General features: G+C 51.3%; 10 protein-coding genes across 10 annotated transcripts, besides 1 other annotated feature; 4 read left to right on the top strand and 6 right to left on the bottom strand.

The window, feature by feature from the left end:
- Nucleotides 1–407: 407 nt before the first annotated feature.
- On the top strand, nucleotides 408–2,337 carry NFIA_052860 (uncharacterized protein; the record flags this gene model as incomplete). Its single annotated transcript, XM_001257836.1, has 4 exons — nucleotides 408–609; nucleotides 683–1,002; nucleotides 1,278–1,829; nucleotides 2,209–2,337. 4 exons carry the CDS (start codon nucleotides 408–410, stop codon nucleotides 2,335–2,337), a joined length of 1,203 nt encoding a protein of 400 aa, XP_001257837.1.
- A 169-nt stretch (nucleotides 2,338–2,506) lies between these two features.
- Nucleotides 2,507–3,463, bottom strand: NFIA_052850 (NmrA-like family protein; the record flags this gene model as incomplete). Its single annotated transcript, XM_001257835.1, has 1 exon — nucleotides 2,507–3,463. One exon carries the CDS (start codon nucleotides 3,461–3,463, stop codon nucleotides 2,507–2,509), a length of 957 nt encoding a protein of 318 aa, XP_001257836.1.
- A 377-nt stretch (nucleotides 3,464–3,840) lies between these two features.
- Nucleotides 3,841–3,872: a microsatellite.
- Nucleotides 3,873–3,976: 104 nt separating this feature from the next.
- NFIA_052840 (C2H2 type zinc finger domain protein) lies at nucleotides 3,977–5,289 on the top strand (the record flags this gene model as incomplete). The annotated part of the gene is made up of 3 exons (XM_001257834.1): nucleotides 3,977–4,173; nucleotides 4,236–4,698; nucleotides 4,756–5,289. The coding sequence occupies 3 exons, from the start codon at nucleotides 3,977–3,979 to the stop codon at nucleotides 5,287–5,289; spliced, it is 1,194 nt and encodes a 397-aa protein (XP_001257835.1).
- An 852-nt stretch (nucleotides 5,290–6,141) lies between these two features.
- Nucleotides 6,142–7,994, bottom strand: PIG-S (GPI-anchor transamidase GPI17; the record flags this gene model as incomplete). Its single annotated transcript, XM_001257833.1, has 2 exons — nucleotides 6,142–7,662; nucleotides 7,734–7,994. 2 exons carry the CDS (start codon nucleotides 7,992–7,994, stop codon nucleotides 6,142–6,144), a joined length of 1,782 nt encoding a protein of 593 aa, XP_001257834.1.
- A 406-nt stretch (nucleotides 7,995–8,400) lies between these two features.
- NFIA_052820 (uncharacterized protein) lies at nucleotides 8,401–9,179 on the bottom strand (the record flags this gene model as incomplete). Its single annotated transcript, XM_001257832.1, has 3 exons — nucleotides 8,401–8,442; nucleotides 8,513–8,756; nucleotides 8,827–9,179. The coding sequence occupies 3 exons, from the start codon at nucleotides 9,177–9,179 to the stop codon at nucleotides 8,401–8,403; spliced, it is 639 nt and encodes a 212-aa protein (XP_001257833.1).
- Nucleotides 9,180–9,932: 753 nt separating this feature from the next.
- On the top strand, nucleotides 9,933–11,487 carry NFIA_052810 (hemolysin III family protein; the record flags this gene model as incomplete). The annotated part of the gene is made up of 2 exons (XM_001257831.1): nucleotides 9,933–10,109; nucleotides 10,162–11,487. 2 exons carry the CDS (start codon nucleotides 9,933–9,935, stop codon nucleotides 11,485–11,487), a joined length of 1,503 nt encoding a protein of 500 aa, XP_001257832.1.
- Nucleotides 11,488–12,384: 897 nt separating this feature from the next.
- NFIA_052800 (tRNA(Thr) (cytosine(32)-N(3))-methyltransferase) lies at nucleotides 12,385–13,488 on the bottom strand (the record flags this gene model as incomplete). Its single annotated transcript, XM_001257830.1, has 1 exon — nucleotides 12,385–13,488. The coding sequence occupies one exon, from the start codon at nucleotides 13,486–13,488 to the stop codon at nucleotides 12,385–12,387; it is 1,104 nt and encodes a 367-aa protein (XP_001257831.1).
- A 612-nt stretch (nucleotides 13,489–14,100) lies between these two features.
- On the top strand, nucleotides 14,101–14,751 carry NFIA_052790 (uncharacterized protein; the record flags this gene model as incomplete). The annotated part of the gene is made up of 1 exon (XM_001257829.1): nucleotides 14,101–14,751. One exon carries the CDS (start codon nucleotides 14,101–14,103, stop codon nucleotides 14,749–14,751), a length of 651 nt encoding a protein of 216 aa, XP_001257830.1.
- Nucleotides 14,752–15,038: 287 nt separating this feature from the next.
- On the bottom strand, nucleotides 15,039–16,586 carry NFIA_052780 (uncharacterized protein; the record flags this gene model as incomplete). Its single annotated transcript, XM_001257828.1, has 2 exons — nucleotides 15,039–15,896; nucleotides 16,335–16,586. The coding sequence occupies 2 exons, from the start codon at nucleotides 16,584–16,586 to the stop codon at nucleotides 15,039–15,041; spliced, it is 1,110 nt and encodes a 369-aa protein (XP_001257829.1).
- Nucleotides 16,587–17,142: 556 nt separating this feature from the next.
- On the bottom strand, nucleotides 17,143–17,876 carry NFIA_052770 (NudC domain-containing protein; the record flags this gene model as incomplete). The annotated part of the gene is made up of 3 exons (XM_001257827.1): nucleotides 17,143–17,174; nucleotides 17,224–17,545; nucleotides 17,628–17,876. The coding sequence occupies 3 exons, from the start codon at nucleotides 17,874–17,876 to the stop codon at nucleotides 17,143–17,145; spliced, it is 603 nt and encodes a 200-aa protein (XP_001257828.1).
- Between the last annotated feature and the right edge of the window lie 299 nt (nucleotides 17,877–18,175).

Here is an 18,175-nt window from a genome sequence, read left to right as displayed (position 1 = left end):
TGGCTAGATATGCCTAACCATGGTTATCTTGAAAGCCTCAGCCATGGGGTTAGGTTATTACTCATAAGCTTAAGTTTTGAACCTGGTGGCATGATGATGAATGTCAGATATCTGAACTTTGGGCTTCTACAATTATGATTCACATTTCACCATGAGCTTAAAGATGAGGATGGTCATATTGATGGTCATATATTGATGTGCGACATCAATTGACCAAAATCAGACAACAGGCACCCGAGCTTTTACAGAGGGCGATTATGCTTAATACAATCTGCAGACAGCACAGGATTATCTGCTGCCAAACCTGCAGAGTATTAGACTGGTCACTGGCAATCTTCCGAGTCGGGCTGGTAGTCACACCACCGCATTCGCTCCCAATCACTCGATCCAAAGTTGAATTCTCGGTCATGGGAGGCGAGGTCCTCGCACCAGGAACCGAGATTGAAATCCATAGCCCTCGGCCAGTTAATCCTCAGTGTGCCCGCAGCGCTGTCATCGTCACCCAGGATGGCCGGAATCTTTTTGTCCCCGTCACTGTTGACCAAGAAGGCACCACCATTAGAATTTGCACTGATGATCTGGGCCATGGCAGCATTTACAAGTTGATGAGTTGCTAGACAATGACGGGGAAGAGCTTTTGCGTTATCAAAAGATACCAGCTAGCTTCCATCACAGCCTCCAGGTGTGAATCGGGTATTTCTTGACGACCGCACTGGGCTCAACGACCTGGTCAACTCGGAAGCGATAGGTCGCGCAGCTCCGGCTCAAGCCCTTGGATACACGGGACTGGGGGTCCGTGTTGCCGTCTTTGAAGCTGGACCTTCCGATCTCACCTACCTTGCGTTCGACGGCAGATATACCGAAAGCCCTGAAGGGAATGACCACGCACGCCTGACTAGCGCTATTATCAAAAACGTCGAGCCTGGGAAGCCGCACGGCTACGCCCCGAACTGCTCCCTTTATTCCGCTAACAGTTATGACAATGCCGTATTGCGATGGGCGGTCGGTTCACCCCAGAACTGCACTGTCATCAGCCAGAGTTTCCACCGCCCCGATGAGCAGCACAGTGCGAGTCTGTCGGTCGACGACATCCTGAAGGACCACCTCGCGACGCAGTGGCCCTTTCATCAATCGTGCAATCCGCGGGGAATGTCACCCTATCATCCCAGTATGTCAGTCCAAAGGGGTTCAACACCATCATCGTCGGAAGCCACAACGATACCGCGACTGCAATGGCTGGCAGCTCAGCGTTCAAAAACCCAGCCTCACCTGACTAGGACCGCAAGCTTCCCGAGCTGGCTGCCAATGGCACGGGGGTTACTGCCGTGGGACTGACCATGTCTGGCACTAGCTTCTCGGCCTCGGCCGTGGCAGGAACAGCTGCTCTACTCCAGCGCGTCAACTTGACGCTGAAGTCCTGGCCCGAGGGCTGCAAAGCTATCCTCCTGGCCAGCGCCGGTCCCACCGTCAGCGGCGACACTTGGGCGGAAGACAATCTCCGGGGCATCGATCAGTCAGATGGGTCTGGTGCTCTGAATGCCGAGATAGGCGTGTTGATTGCTCAGCACCGCCAATGGCGCGATCTGCCACCTGCTCCTCGCGGCTGGGACGTTGGTTCCCTGAAGGATAACGATTTCGCTAGCCAGTCCATGTCCAAGTTCTTCTACAAGGTGGCGGTCCCCGACCCCGACCCTGCCATTGCCAGAAACATTTATACAGTCAAGGTAGCCTTAGCGTGGGATGCCAAATTCCCATCCAACGTCACCAGAGTGCAGAGTCCAACCATAACCTTCCTCCTCGCTATCTACAAGAGTAATGGTGGCCGTCCGGTTCGGTACTCCGGTTCGTTCGACATAATTATGAAATCGTCGAATTTATCGCCATGCCGGGAGAAGAGTACCATATCCATATCGCTCGAGCTTCTGGCTCGGGAACTGTGTGGTATGGGCTTGCTTGGAACGTCTCATCACCGGCAGATATCTGCCCTGTCAACGTACCTGCTATGGACTGACCTATCAACCTCGAAGTTGGAACGCATATTGCGCTACTGTTTTGATTTATAATAATAATGACTTCTCGGAACTCAAGGACGAGAAGATATCACACAGATAACACAACTATCAGGGATCCGGAGACGCAGTTCGAATGGCGGACTAAAAGCTCTTCATGTACTTTCATCTTGACTATTGCTTAACTATTACCAATTAGGGCACCCAGAATGTGAAGCCTGTCGCTCATATTATAGCAAAGCCCCAGCCAGGGACCAGTGAATACTGTTTTGCTCTGTTTACTGATGTGGGTAACATTGAGCCATTGTTCGCAATAGCTCTGTGTTAGGAACCCTCTTATGATGCTACTGCTACTATACCAAACGGTCATTATTTTGCTAGAACTGATTCCTTTGGCCATGGATCAATTAAACTCAAATCAATGTATTTGCTACATTTCCAGCGTGAAGTGGTTGATACACCCCCTGGAACCACTGTTTCCTCCATTTATGATTTCCTTACTCCTCTAGTAAAGTTTTTAAGGTATCAGCAGGTGTCCGTTTCGGAGCAGCAAGCTCCAGAATCACGTCGCTGGTTGTAGAAGTTGAGCATTTCCCTTCCCACGCTGTCTCGGGGGCCCGCTTGATTGAGTAGATGACGTTCCTCGATTGCTTGGCTGCCGCATACTGGTACTCATACAGCTTGTCGATGAAAGAGACGTCTCTGTAACTAACGTCTTTGACGGGTACACCGATGTGTTGCTCAACCATGTCAACAATCTGCTTTCCAGTTACGTCCTGGGGCCCGTTCAGAACGTATTTGGCCTTGTTGTGCACGGAAGGATCATCCTGGGACAAGAGATGAGCTGCAATGACACCAATCTCGTCAGGGTCGATGATCCCGACGGGTGCATCCTCTGACAGGATCAGACGAAGGGTCTCCTGCTTGCCGGTCCTGCGGTACTGTTTAATCAACTCCGCAGCAGGGGACATAACAAGAGGCGAGAAGACATTTGGCTGAAGAGACGTCCAGTGCAAGTTGTTGAACTCGGGTGAGTTGAGGAGAGCCTCGATGGCCCAGTGCTGTCGTGCATAGTAGGCAGGGCAATCCGGACGCACATTCGCGGCTGTAGTTGAGATCCGCACGACATACTTGACGCCAGCGTTGAGAGCATTGAGATGGAAGGTTGACTCCTCGGCAAATTGGTTAGGCTCATTGTGGGATGCAATGAAGGCTCTAGTAACTTGGTGTTCACGGAGCCAGTCGGCAGTGATCTCAACCCAGTTCTGCTGGATCACTTCGACTCCGGGTAGTTTGGCAAGCTCCTGTGCCACTGGACTGCTGGAAGAGCGAGTGAGAGCAATGATGCGCGCCCTAGACAAAGTGCTGCTTGACTGAAGCAATTTTGGCAGCGTCTGAGCGACAGCTCGGCCGGTGTTGCCAGTGGCGCCGACGATCAGGATGGAAGGAGTCATGGTTTTCGAGGTACGAGATATGTAGTTAGCAAAGAGCTACTTGGCCGAATATGGGTGCTGTGCTCGATCTTATAGCAAGCAACTTGCCTTGATTATAATTAGTAATAGGGGCACATACGACTACGAGAGTCATGATCCTAGAATTCTGTCTGTGGTGAAGTACTGCTGCTGGCCGCCCGCCGGCATCCCACCGAACAAACTATGACGTCTGCACATCAATGCACCGTTCCCAATAACCTTTGCTAGCTGTTACTGCGAGAAAAGTCCTCCCTTAATATGCCACTGTGTTTGGTCATCAAACCCTATGCGCAATTTCCTCGGATGTAACACGCCTCAAAGCGTGTCCAGATTTCCTACATCCTAGAAGCGTGGGATACCGGTGGGAGGCCGGTGGGAGGCCGGTGGGAGGGTAAGACGTCTTGTTGCTGCCCCCAACATCCCCGCAAAGCTCGGCGAAGCCCACTTTTCGTCGCATTTACACATTTCTGTACGGCTGTCAGGCCAAATTTACCGATGGAAGGGTTTGGCAGCGAGATCGACTTCCTTCAGCGGCCCCCGGACCCTTCCGCATACGACGTTTTTCGGTGTCTGTTTCCTGGCTGCAATGCTAGATACCGGCGCAAGGAGCATCTGAATCGCCATGAACGATCGAAACACATCAATCAGCAGGCTTTTGTCTGTTCCAGATGTGGTCGCGAGTTTCAACGAAGGTATCCACATGCTTACGCTCACCCTTATTAATACCAACCCTAACGCTAGACGTCAAAACTAGTGATACCCTTCGACGTCATGTACAAAAGCAGCATAAAACAACAGAGCCTCTAAATCGCGCGCGCCGAGCATGTACGGGTTGCCAGGCAGGCAAGTCTCGGTGTGAAGGGGGCGTGCCATGCGAGGAGTGTGTTCGTCGCAACGCCCACTGTTCTCTCCAAGACCGTGCTAGTGTTGCAGAAGATCAACAAACCCGATCATCGACCCCGCCTTCGTCATCTCTAAACCGTGAACAGTCACAGTTATATTGGGATAAGACGAAGAAGTGGGTTGATCGATATTTCGAGATCTTCCATCCGCGGTGGCCTTTCATCCATAAAGGATCATTCGATGTGCGCCAGGAAACCCCGTTGCTTCTACAATCAATGATAGTTATAGGCATGTGGACATCAGGGGAACAGTCTGCGCAGTCTGCGGCAGTGGAGCTTTATGAACAACTTGACTTCGCTATTCGAGATCAAAGGGTATGTTCGGAACACCATTCTAAGATGTATCTGATTTACTGATGTAGTAAATCATAGGAGAAATGGGATGCCTCAGAAGTAGAGAAGGCCTGTAGCGCCTGCGTCTGGCCAATTGCCACATACCAGGCTATCCTACTGCATGTTATTTTCTCTGTTGTCATGAAGGCGAATGGTGTTGTCAATCTCGACCTCAAAGCGTCTATCTCCGCTGCTGGTTTAGCATTACTCAAATCACTGGTTGGAAGCTGTAGAAGACTGGGCATGTTCTTTTATCCGAACATGCTCGCCAGGTATAAGGAAGCTGACCTACCCTCATTGGTCTGGGTGAGCATTGAGGAACTCAAACGATTCAATATAGCACTCTATAAGCTTTGTGCAAAATTGAGCAGCTCTACTACAGAGGACAGGTCCCTGCTACACGCGAGTGAGCTCCAATTCCCTCTGCCAAGCAATGATCCTTTGTGGAATGCTGTTGGAAGAGATGAATGGGAGGCTAATGCCAAAGAGGAGAATACGGTTTCTTTGAAAGATGACCTTCAGGCAAAGTGGATTTCCAGATTTGCAGATGTATTAGAATGCATTGGTTTATAGCCATCAATCTCACGATCACTGATGACCGCTGGTAGTAGGCCGATGAATGGGAGACCACTGACTCGTCGAATCACCGGCGACAGCTACTTCCAAAAGACGAGATCAGGAGGAAGGTGAAAATATTAAATAATATTTTCAAAGTTCTGAGGCTTTGAAGAACAATACAAGCAACGCAAAATTAGTCTTTTGCTCCAAGAGTTGAAACGCATTTTTCCTTCCCAGGTACAATAAGCTGTGATGGCTCAAGGATACTTGGCGTAAGTATAGAGGTGTCTTAAGTGATTTATTTCATACCTTACCTACAGAGCATGCTGGCTATGGTATATCATATATGTACCAGAGGTTGGAATTCTACCTTGGAATTGTTTCATTGTAGCCGTCATTTAGACTATTCTGGACAACATCTGACTGACCATCCCTAATAGCAATCATGCCACAATATAGTAAGACATTGGCTGTGGTCACCTGTTTCTTATGTTTGTGGCCTACAATTTATATCCTGGGTCATGAGACTTCATCTCTTAGCTGCTGAATTCTACCAACTGAGGTCCACATTATGACGAAGCTGCAACATGTAGTCTAGCACAGAATACACCATAAGTCCCATAAATATAAGAGTTGGATACTTTACGTGGTTGCAAGAAACCTAGCCTGCAGTCTTACACATCTACAGATGCATACCTTTCCAAGGAAATCGGATCCCAGGTTACAGTTTTCTGGAGAACAACAGCTCAATAGTCTACCTTAGTTCTCGTGTCAAGGACCACGTGAACTAATCAGACGAAATCGTCGATTGATTGTCATATCAATAAGGGAATACTATATACTACATCAAACAACTGAAGAGATTATTTATGAACGCATCGCCCTCTTGGCCTTCCGATCCGAGATAATCCTCTTGACCTCTTTCAGGAGCCCCACGACAAGAGGGACGCCAATGGGCCCCAGCAAGGGCAGGTATACGGCCACTTTATGTTCATCCGGGAAATACATCTGCCCCACCATGCTCTTCTCGAAGAAACTGCGCTCGGCCTCCGTTTCCGCCACGCGGGCGCTGGCAAGAGCTGCTTCGAAGCGGCCCTCGCTGAGATGAGTGCATGCCGAGGCCAAATGAGCGAGAGTGGTGGATACAGACGCGGCGACGTTTGCTGGGATGGGGATTGACGGGAGGGACTCGGTGAGACGGGCGAGCGAGCCCATGGTGGAGGATGCGGAGAGGAGGAGCGTCGCAGCGCGGACGCGGATCAGCGTTTGCAAACGGAATGGTAGGGAGGTAGGCGTAGTAGGGACGCCAAGTAAGGTGAGAAGCTGGTGGGAGAATGTCAAGAAGCCGGCGCGTAGTGCATCCTTGGATAGATGGGTCGGGCTGGAGTGGTTCTCTTGGGTGGTGGATAGAGGGGGATTGAGGAGGAAGACGCCGCCCCATTGAGGGATGATCCAGCTGGTCGCACCGCCTTCCTTGACGACCATGGGCGACTGTGAAGGCTCAGGCACATAGAGAATGAAGTTAATTGTTGGGCCGTTTCCGATACTAGGGCTCAAAGGCCATTCGGCGGCATTGATGAAGGCACTCAGATCTTCCTTCTTCAAGGTCCAAGCTGCTAGCGCCTCGTCATACTCGGGCTTGGGCGCGGTTGGAGAGAAGGTCGCGTATAGCTGTACTTGCGTGTCGACAGTGAAATTGCTAATGGGTTCCAGCGCTTGCAGCAATGGGGAAATATATTCCTCCACAGCTGCTTGAATGTCCCAGGAGGAGGGCTCTGCGCCGGGTGTGAATAGAGAAAAGGCAAGGTGATAGGTCTCGGCATACTTCATGGACCGTCTCAACCGTCTGCTGATATTTTCTACTAGTTGCGGAGAGATGGAGTTGAGAACCGCCAAGGGCTGCTGATTGTTCGAAGATGGAGGAGTGTTGGTGTTGGCGCTGCCGAGGTTGCTGTCCGACAGGATTTGAGCAACGATTGCCTTTTCCTCCGTAAATAGACTCTGTAATTCGCTCGCGATGAAGGCCGACAAGGGCGAGTTGGAAGCCGAGGGAGCGGGAATCTGGCTGGGGGGATACATGATATCCAGCTGGGTTGTTTCGGAATGAAGCTCTGCTTTGGGAGTGACCAAATCCTCCTGAGGTAACAGTCGAACTGTCAACGCGGTATCAGGTTTGCCTGAACCAGCAAGCACCGACGGTCCTTGCGCGCTCACATGGCTTTCTGCAGCGATTGTGTCTTCGGACAGTTTCAGGCGGAGGTGATGGGCGGAGAATTCGTTGAGATCGTCAAGGGTATGCTGCGTAGTTCGGAGAAGATTCTGGGCCTCTGGGATAGGCATAGATGGTGTCTCAAAACGGATTTCAAGAGGAAATACAGGACGGCAGGTCTGTATAATGTACCACATGAGTGACTGATCCAAGAACTCTCCGATCGCGGACTGCGGGCGTATACACTTACCTTTCCATTGGCCCAATCGACCATCTCCTGAATGGGCAAATGAGCCCGATAGATAGATGTAGTCTTCCACCATATCGGAAATCCTAGAAAGATGATGACGGCCCAGAATGCAGCAATGACTCCGAATCGAGTCCGAATAGCCTCTGGCTTCTCGGGCGGAGGAAGTTGTTGCGCGCTTGCTTTGGAACTCATGGTGGGGTGGTTGGATGGTTGTGCAGTGGGTTGTATGAAAGACCGCAGGTCTGCATGCTCGCTACTCATGACCAGGACATTCTTCGTTCTCGTGCCTGCTTGAGCGATGGCTTTGGAAGCACCCGTTGTGCTGGGAGAGTGTCCAACAGGAGGCGGAGTGAAGGCGGAGAACAGAGTGGCAGCATCAACTCCGCCGAGATGCGATAGAGGGCGCTACAGCAGAGGTCGTACACCTTGCAAGCTTTCCTGACACTGTTTGAGATCAAGTATATGTGGTTCTCATTTATAATTTAATTTGTAGATGGGCCGAGGACTGATAATGCTGTCATTAAATACAATGATGTAGATTACATGCAGCAAAGTCCCTTTTCCTAGGAGTTTATAGTACAAATTTCCGGGTATCTCATAGAGTATGCGCCTGTTGAATGAGAAACGACAACAAAAAGTAAAATGGTAAATGAAGAGAGTCCCACGTCTAGTATTCCTTCTCGAAGATTTTCTGGATCGGTTTTGCTGCCTGGAATCCATTGTCAGCAAGTAATCTTGGAGGGATCGATGCTCAATGTCGAGAAAGAGGAAAGACATACATCAATGAACCGTTCAAGATCTTGGTCCAGGCTAGCCAGGTCGTCTTTCCGCTTTTTGTTCTCTGCGATTAGAGCTTGCTTGCGCTTCAGAAGCTCCTGTCGCGCCTGTTCGAGCTTCTCCCGCTCGGCATGTTCGTGATTAATGCGTGCAATCATAAGTTCATGTGAATCAAGGTCGGCATGTTCGGGATGAAGGGCCAGAAACTCCTCCACGGGGATCAATGGCAGGGACAGGTATTTGTGACTGGGAGACAGCGACTTGTTAGTCCAATTGCAAGGGCATAGAATGGACGTCGAAATAACGGTCCACATACTCATATGATTCACAAGCAGCAATTTCTCCAGTTAGATGCCGCTGTTCGTAATACAGATTCTGCAGTTGCAGATGTAATCGATCGATCTCTTGCCGAGCTTCTGCCGTAAGTTGTTTCGTCTGGCGGACCCGAAGAATAGCATCCCGACTCTGACCACGGAGCTGGGCTAGAAGGGCAAAAAGCTGCTTCTGCTGTTTAGAGGCAGCCAGAAGCGCCTGTTCGGGGTCGGATGAAGGAGACTGTGCCGTGGGATCTAACAAGGATAAAAGCTTCTCGCATTGTTCCCGTGTCTCGGCGCAAGTACGCAACACGGGGAGCAATGAGGGATCGGAGACAATGTCACCGATAGTCATGGCGAATTTGCAAAGAATTGAAATGGAGGGGAGCGATTGATAGCGCTTGGGCAGAAACCTGTGGCGAAGATCTGACCGAGGAAGAATAGGTAGCAAGAGAGAGAGAAGTATCGAAGAACGTGGAGCCACAGCGAATGCTCATGGGCGGGAGACGGAGAAGAAGGAGTTATTATCTGGATCATGAGGGGAGAAGGAAATGCAGCAAATACATATCTAGTAAACGATAAGGCTTGAATATTTTTTGCCTTACCTTAAGCTATCCACCTGTTAATTTTCACATGAAGAGGCTGGGGTTTCTGATTGATGATTACTGTCACCCATGATCCCATCTGCTGCCCCTCTTGGCCTCATTTCTCCTCCAATCTGTCTGCGTCTTCGTCTTAAAGATTATCGCCTCCCCCCACCCGCTCTTTTCTGGCTGTCTTACCTTCTCTCACTCTCTGTCTCTTATCATCCTTTCTCTCCACTCTTTCATGTCTGCTCATCTCGTCTTAAGTCGTTCTTGACTGATATAAAAGCAATTATTGTGAACTCCTCCACTCAACTCTCGACTTCTCCCCCTTACTCCGTACTTTTTCGTCGATCTGGGATATCGTTCCGAGATTCCGCTTTTCGGCTCCCAAGTTCCCAACAATAACAACAGCGAGGCAATTCCTCATTCAAACACCAACAAACCATAAGACTATGCTGTTTTGACATCCAGATATTAAAGGTGGTGGAAGAATCTGGGCTTGAATACCCTATTGATCAACAATGGCCTGCACAACGCAATCTATGACCCTCGAGTCGTATCCAGATGCTACCTCAACGTCTTTTGCGTCGACTCCCAGCGAGGGAACCGGTCTTTTGCGCGACCGAAGGCGTAGGCACTCGTTCCACACGGCTCGGAAGTTGTCTTGTGACTATGATGGCGATGCTATTTTTCTGAGGGTAGGATCGAAGCCCAGCTGTGAAAAGTTTACTCCGTTCTGACGTTCCTCAGGTTGAGCTCTTCCTAACGGAATTGGAGAGACGCATGCATTGGATCGAACAGTATCGAAAGTCGCACATGGTTCAGATCGACTCGAGTCTTCGCAGAGCGTATGCGACCCTGGAAGCCGTGAGGGACTCATGCTCCTACGCCTCCGGGGAGCTTATGGGAGGTGGAAAGAAGAGAGCCAAGATCCTGGTCGAAACCCTCGAGGACCGCTACAACGATGCGCTGGCTACAAAGGAGACGCTGGAGCAAAAGGCTCAAGCCGGAGTACGCCTGATGGAGTCCTTCCTGGTCGAGCTGGAATCTCGAGCCCATGCGGTTCGCGACCGGGGTATTTATGGCGCTCTGGACGATGGATGGAAGGCGGTCGACTCGAAGTTGGTGCACGCTCGTGAGGTGGTCGACGAGGGGATAGAACAGGCTCGTCGAGCCAAGGATTCGCTACGGGAGAGCATTAACCGTGCCATTTTACTAGCTCAAGAGCAGCGATTGATCACTTACGCTGACCTTCCTCACCCGTGGCGAATCAATCCCCACATCTTGCAGGGATATCGCTTTTCCTCATCGAAGGTGGAATGTCTCATGTCAGTCTTCAGCTTCTGCAACGAAACCGTCAATATCTGGTCGCACCTGATCGGTCTCTTCATTGTGCTCTCGGTCGCCTTCTACTTTTACCCTCTGAATCCTAATTTTCACCTGAGCACCAAAACCGATGTGGCGATCGCTGCCGTATTTTTCTTTGCTGCGTGCAAGTGTCTGGTCTGCAGTACCCTGTGGCACACCATGAACAGCATTGCCAACCAGCCGCTTATGGAGAGATTTGCGTGTGTCGATTACACGGGGATCTCGCTTCTGGTGGCCGCCTCTATTGTGACTACCGAGTACACGGCTTTCTACTGCGAGCCCGTTTCTCGCTGGACATATATCTTGCTGACCATGTCGCTCGGAATCGGCGGTGTCATTCTGCCCTGGCATCCCACTTTTAATCGTAATGACTTGGCTTGGGCTCGTGTGGCATTCTATGTGACGCTTGCGCTTACAGGATTTGCGCCCTTGTTCCAGCTCACTTATACGCGCGGATTCGCCTGGTGTCTTTACTTCTATGCCCCCGTCGTGAAGAGTATTCTGGTCTACTTTGCCGGAGCCTGCATCTACGCCTCTCAGGTTCCTGAGCGGTGGCGCCCTGGGCTTTTCGACTACTTCGGTGGCAGCCACAACATCTGGCATCTGGCTGTGCTCGGTGGTATTCTGTTCCACTACTGCGCCATGCAGGATTTGTTCGCCAATGCTTTCGTCCGAGCTAAGGGAGAATGCCCCAGCTTGACGGCATGAAAAGCTTCTGAACAGATGACTCAGCGCTCAGCGCACGATCGGCTACGAATGAGATTCTACGACATTTTCTGATTGCCATACACAAAAGCATTTAGACGTTGAGCCCAAGGTCTTACGGCTACGTACCGGTCAGCGGTTGACTCAGTCCCCTGCAAGTCCTTGTTATAGACTTCTTAAGCACTGATTTTGAGCTCTTGCTGTTGAGTCATTGCGAATTGCATAGGGAGCGTTGCTCGTTTTGCTGATGTTGTGCTTACACTTCCCGGTTCTCTCGAGATCCCCTTCTTGTAAATACTCTTGCTGGAATCTATGCGCCTTGTATAGCTGCTTGTGCATATCTCAGAGACCAGATACTGTTATTAATCTCTAGCTGCTTTGTTGGTTTTCCGTCGAACCTAGGTTTTTTTTGTGACTTGCTGTCATTTAGTTGAGTACATACATCAGTCCTTGGTGTACATAATGCACCTTCTCGGGAGAATGCAATTCAAAGAGGACAGAATAAGTAAAAGTCGGAACAGATCTATTTGCGCCAAGTAACTTGATAAGACATTAACTGAATGCAGGTACTCTACCCTGTCTATATGCTTCATGTCATAACATCATTATCTCTCTGCCGAGAACGCCCTCACTGCCGGACACTAATGTTGCAGGGTTATCGCTCGAAGACCTGTCTCTAAGCGAAGTTGTTCAAGGTCCACAGCGACAGGGACTGTAGTGGTTGGTTCTATCTTCATTAAAGACAGAGACACCGGTGTGGCTAAGCTGCGCTTCCTGAGATGAGGCTGACGACGGTCGGATATGCGGTGACCTGCAGCCACATTTTCAAGAGCAACGGCTCAAATTTTGCGTCTATCATGAAGGATGGATTCTTGCATCAGTGTAAGATGGCACTCGAATTCATGAATCCGCCTTCTCAGCTACCACTGCGGCAGGTGTCTCGCGTTTTCTGTAATGAGCCTGGATCCAGCAGCGGTACATCTTGAGTTTCCGCTGGCGATTGACAATCAAGCGTCGATCGATGCCAATCTTCTCGACATCGAATGCGCCCTCGGTGGACTCCGCCGCGATGGAGTTGTCCTCGGCCATCTGCAGGCCCTTCTCTGGCGTCCATGTCCCCCACATCTTCTCCAGCTGTTCTTTCTCGAAAAAGTAGACCCTGGTGCCGTCGCCGCGGACATAAAAATTCTCATCCATGTACCGGCCTTTTTTGAATCGCACCTGAGCCAAATCGCCGCGCCCATAGTCACGGAACAGAACGAGCCCGCCCGGTTTCAATACCCGATAGACATTCCGAACTGCCTGGTCCCATTGACTGGGTGCCAGAGCGGAGAAAATGAAGATGAGAATCACGACATCTACCGAACCCTCTGTCAACCCCGGAGGAAGCCCATTATTCTCCTCGTCTGGCACGGCCGTCACGTCCCACACATCCGCCGAAATAAACTTGGGATCGTAGTGCTCGCTCTCGCGCATAACCTGCACCGCCGTCTTGGAGAAATCACATGCATGCACCATCAACTCCTCATTCTCATTATGCGTGATGAGCGGAAACGCCGTGTTGCCCGCCCCGGCACCAACCTCCAGCACGACCTTCCTGCCCGCTCCCTTCTGCGTTACCTCGGCGAGCACGGGAAACTCCTGGCGCAGCCACTTGCGATCCTTGAAGAAGTTTGCCGTGTTGTTCTTGTAGAACAGATTCCACCATTTCGCGGGGTCCTTGTTGAAGCGCTGCTTGTCGAAGTCTGAGACGGGGGATTCGCGCTGCTTGGCGTATTGGACTTCGGCGAAGGCTTTGAACTCGTCGTCCGGTTCGACATGATCCCAGGCGTTGAACTCGAAGACGTCGTCGCCTTCTTCGAGGTAGCGGGAGCCGAACTGGTAGGGATCGGTGCGCTTGAGGTTGTTGGCGGGGTCGTGCGAGCGATGCGCGGGGACAGTGGGAGGCTTGACTGATTGTATGATGGTTACAAGCTCATCTTTAGAATCTGCGTCCGGCCGCATCGTATGCGGTTTTCTTCGTTTAGTTATTGTTTTAGACTGGTGAAGAGTGTCTATGGCGCTGGATGGGGAGTGTTCAGGTACATCAGGAAAAAATCACCGATAACAACAATTTACTGGGGAAAACCTAGATTTCTGAATGCCTCAGGCAAAAATACAGCGGGGCGGCGTATCTTATCGGTAATGCTGCAGCCAATCACAGCAGGAGACAATATGGGTGCCTGAGTGCATGGTATGTAACCGGCCTGAGGCAGTGAGGCACAGCCAGGGCAGATACGAAGCCAACTTCTGTCATCTTCGCTTCTCTCTTTCTTTTATTTTCTTCTCTGTATCCCCTCTTCTGCTCATTGACTATTCATCTGTCCAGCTATCACGCTGGACTCCGTTGGACAACATGTTGCTCTGATATCCAGACACCCCCTCGAGTCAGCCTTGCTGACATCTGACAATCCATTGATCCGAGCGTCTTCGACATTACTACTTGGTCTCCATTGATGAGCAACATCCATTACTACTTAATATCTTTGCATATACACGTATGATAAAGTAGACTTTCTATATTTTTCCATATCACCAGGGACTTCCTTAAGCCCTCGTCGTCCAAAAGGTTCAGTCATGTCATTTCTCAGCGGGCTGTGCGGCTGCTTCGCCCCGAAGAGTCCCCCGCGCGCACCATCAGCCCGGGCTCCAAGCCGAGCAATGGCCGAAACCCATCACCATCATCACTATCACAATGACAGCAACTTTACCTCTCACCATCATCCCGATGAAGGGCCGGTCTACATGACCTTCGATGAGGATGGGTACACCCCACCCGTCCCGCTGCCACGGTACACCCCCCGGCCGATGAGCAGCATCCAAGAAAAGACGCTGGAGGCGCACATGCGCGATCCGCCCGTCTCCTCGTCATGCTCCATCGCCTCGCTGCATGACGAGAAGAACCCGCGCGACTTTGCCAGCACAGACGGCGACGAGCTCACGTCGGACGTCTCCTCGGCGATTTCCTTCCCAAGCAGCTACGGCAACACCTCGACGGCCACGAGGGAGACGCCCCCGCCGCCGTATTCGCCGCGCATGTCGCCTGCCCCGTCAAGGTCCATGTCCATCTCCTCGTTGAATCCCCCGCCGCTCCCTCCGCCGCCGCCTATGGCGCATATTGCGCAGCCTAGGCCGGTGTTGCGGCGGGAGTGTTTGCCGCGGGATCTTGCGGGGCATGGCCGGGTGAGTTTCGAGAGCCAGCGGCGCTTCTCGTGGGAGAGTAGGTGATTAATGAGTAATGATGTTGCGGTAATGATTTGGCGTTTGTTTCTTTGCTGGTGGCTTATAGTTGTTTCTTCGGCACTTTACAGTAATTAATGGTTGGCCTCGATGGTCGGACGGAAGCATTGCGTTCCTTTGCTCTTTGGAAACGTGATTAAGCCACACTCATGCTATGCATGCAGGATTGGGTGGCTGGCGCAATTGGACGGAGTATTGATACTGACTTGAATATTGCACATACATCTATAATAATGACGAGTTATCTATGAATGAACATTGGTTTAGATATCATCCTACCAGCCGACAGGCTCATATGGCATAATTAAGGGTACCTCTATCTCAGCACGTTCCTGAACGTGCCTGAGCAGATACCCACAAACCTCCGCCGGAAACTCCAACAGCCGCAAGATGCGTGGATCCTCGCTGTCCTCGAGATACATGCAGATAGCCGCGCACTCGGAACGCACCCGGGTCTCGGCCCACCAGCACCGACAAGAGTCCAGCATCGCCAACCACCAGCTGAGAATGATCAACGCCGGCGGGTCTTTCTTCGCTAGTTGCGCCCAGAAGCTCGGCAACAACCGGCCCATGAAGGTCGTATACTTGGAGAAACTCTTGATGGACCGTTCGGCCGGCAGTAGCAGCGTGAGCATCCGCAGCGGCGCCAGGTACGGATTACTCTCTTCTGTGGTTGTGTCGTCGATACCGCAGATATCAGCCAGCTCCGGGTGCAGACCCTCCCGTCCGGGCGGGGGATCCTCGAAAGCTTGATTCTCATGTCGAGACGCCATGAAGACCTCCCACCACATGCTGATGCACAGCCAGGGTTTGGTAAGCCCCAGGAGGTGGCGCAGGCCGCCCTGTAAAGTGAGCCAACTCAGGGCTTGTGGATCGTCGGAGAAGACAAAGGACTTGCGGGGGTTGTATTCCTCCAGTTGGAAGGCGTGGACGGTCATGAGGAGACATGTGGAGAAGAGAGCGTCCATGTTATGAGGACCGACTGCGCAGCCGAGCTCCTTGGAATACTGGCTGATTGCCTGCTGCCAGTGGTACGCTTCGGCCATTTTGTAAGCGGTATTGTCAGGCACAACATAACGAAGATGGGAGGTTGCCACCGCTATGATGGTGTGCATGAGAAGGGGTGTCTGAGTCTGTTAGCTGTATTCACCAGTGCTCAGATGCAGGGCGACTAACGTTGAAGGCTAATTGCATCAATTGATTTCTCAAGAGTATCTGTGTGCGCTGATTGGCAATGGTAGGAGTGGTGGCGTGATGGAAATGATGCAGAGCGCGAACGGCATCGGATAAATGTCCCTTCTTTGAGCTTAGCTGCAGCAAATCGTCCATTTTCTCTGCCACTTCACGGAGATACATTGAATACTGGCTAGAGCTTGGCGATACCAACTCAGGATTTTTCTCAATGAATACAGAAACAACGCCCCTTTCGTTGGTTGAGCACTCCGGGCTGGTGTATACACATGTAACGCCATGCTTCTTGCATCGCAGGCAGTGAGGTTGGGTCTCATCGCACTGGAACCATCAGCATACTCCATAGTACCAGGCCAAAACGAAACAGGAAGGTAACGTACTTTGACTCGTCTTCTCTTGCAAGTTAGACAGCCGGAGCGGGACTTGCGGTGCGGCCGCCGCGCATGGTACACACGCTCAGTGGATCTTTCGCTGTTTGATTGTCCAGTACCGGCCGCCCGGTACATGGGGACTCGAAATAGACTCTTCTGGCCTTGCAGAGGCCCTGACGGCCCGGAATGTTTGGGATTGGTCTTTGACCGGGTTTTCTCGGCGGCCTCGGGAGAGACCGATGTTTCTGGAGAAGGCAGCATTGTATCTTCAGAAGATATCTGCTGTATTCTCTGGACCGAGCCTCCAAATGCGCTTCAAATATAGCTTTGACGGGTTGTTCAGATGGATAGAAATAACGACTCTGAAGAGCAGATGCCTATCGGGCTCGATTGGCTGCGCCTTGCTAGCCTGGTCGTCTGCTTTCACACGGCGGGATTGGTCCAGCTCACGAGTCAGGCTGAAACTCTGAGCTGATCTACATCGTACTCAGCCTATTTTCTGATGACTGTCCGTCGGAGGTCACTGGAAGATGATGCGAGGCTGATGGGGATACGAGGAGACCGTCATATAGATGTGGCACTAATCCCAGAATGGCAACTCTCGCATTCGCTTGTGGAGGCCTTACCCGAAATGGTAAAAGCAGTTCTTTATGGAAATAGTGAGTCTTGGATCAAGTCCTCTACTCAGACAGGTGGGTAAGGATAATAAGATAATAATCATATAGAGGCCCCATAAGAGTTCCTGTTGATCTCAAGTACCTCAAGTACACTGATATCGTTAAATCATACAGTCAACAAGCAGTAGACCCGCACCACCTTAACCAATCTTTGCATTCGAAAAGTCCATCTCTGCAAGACATTAGCCCGTAAACCATGCCGAGTCTCGACGAAGACATACCTGGATGTTCAGCCTGGAACTTCTTCAGAATGTCCATCTTCCGCTGCTCGTCGCTAGTCATCCCGCCCATCTCCTTCTGCCGCTGATCGTACATCATCTTCTCGACCATGGCCCTCGTCTCGCCATCCAAATCACTTAAACTCGAGTTCTCCGGCGTGATTTTGCTCACATCAATCTTCGGCGCTGTTGTCACAACATGAGCCCACCATTCCATCTTATTGACCTTGTCCAGATGAACCGAGACCTCCTTTCCAGGAGGCTGAGACGTCGTCTCCAGCGTCCAGGACGATTCATCCACGATAATAGGATGCGGAAGGTCGCCCTGCTCCCGTCATGTTAGTCCTCTTTCCCTCACACTTTATCTTACATCCATCAGGACCCCGAAGGACCAGTGCCGTGCTCACCTCAATCAACGCCTCCTGCCCCTTAATCGCGACCTTGATCTTCGTCTTTGTCAACACAACGTCCAGATCCCGGCCCTTGATGTTCGCAGGTACGGGGATCGTCACGTCCACGTCGTGGATCGTCTGTGTCCATTTGTAGGGCAGCTGCGCCTGCTCTGCGTCTTCCTTGGCCTTGCGCTCTTTTTCTTCAAGTTCGCGTTCGGCGATGTCCTTGGGTGTGGGGTCTTGTTCGAGATCTGTGGATGACATTTTTATATTTCGTGGGTTTAGGTGGGTGAAGCTGTTGAATGTTGATCGATGAGGCTTGGGGCTGGAGAATGCAAGGTGTGGGGTTAGCGGTTGTTTGCGCGGGGTTACTCCGTAGTAGCACTTAGCTTGGAGGCTTACCTCTGACAGTGACTGGCAACCGACCTGGTCCTAAGAGAACATAGATTAGGTAGGCAAGATAGATTGTCGGCTGTTGAAAGTGAGAAGATCGAGCTGCACTTTTGGATACAATTCGAGTACCTTCTGTCGGTCCCGGCGGTTGGCGGGGCCGTTCCGCAGCT

The sequence above is a fragment of the Aspergillus fischeri genome, genomic scaffold (genome assembly GCF_000149645.3).
Source record: "Aspergillus fischeri NRRL 181 1099437636266 genomic scaffold, whole genome shotgun sequence".
NCBI lineage: Eukaryota > Fungi > Ascomycota > Eurotiomycetes > Eurotiales > Aspergillaceae > Aspergillus > Aspergillus fischeri.
Note: the sequence above shows the minus strand (reverse complement) of the source record. Positions and strands in the feature narration are given on the sequence as shown.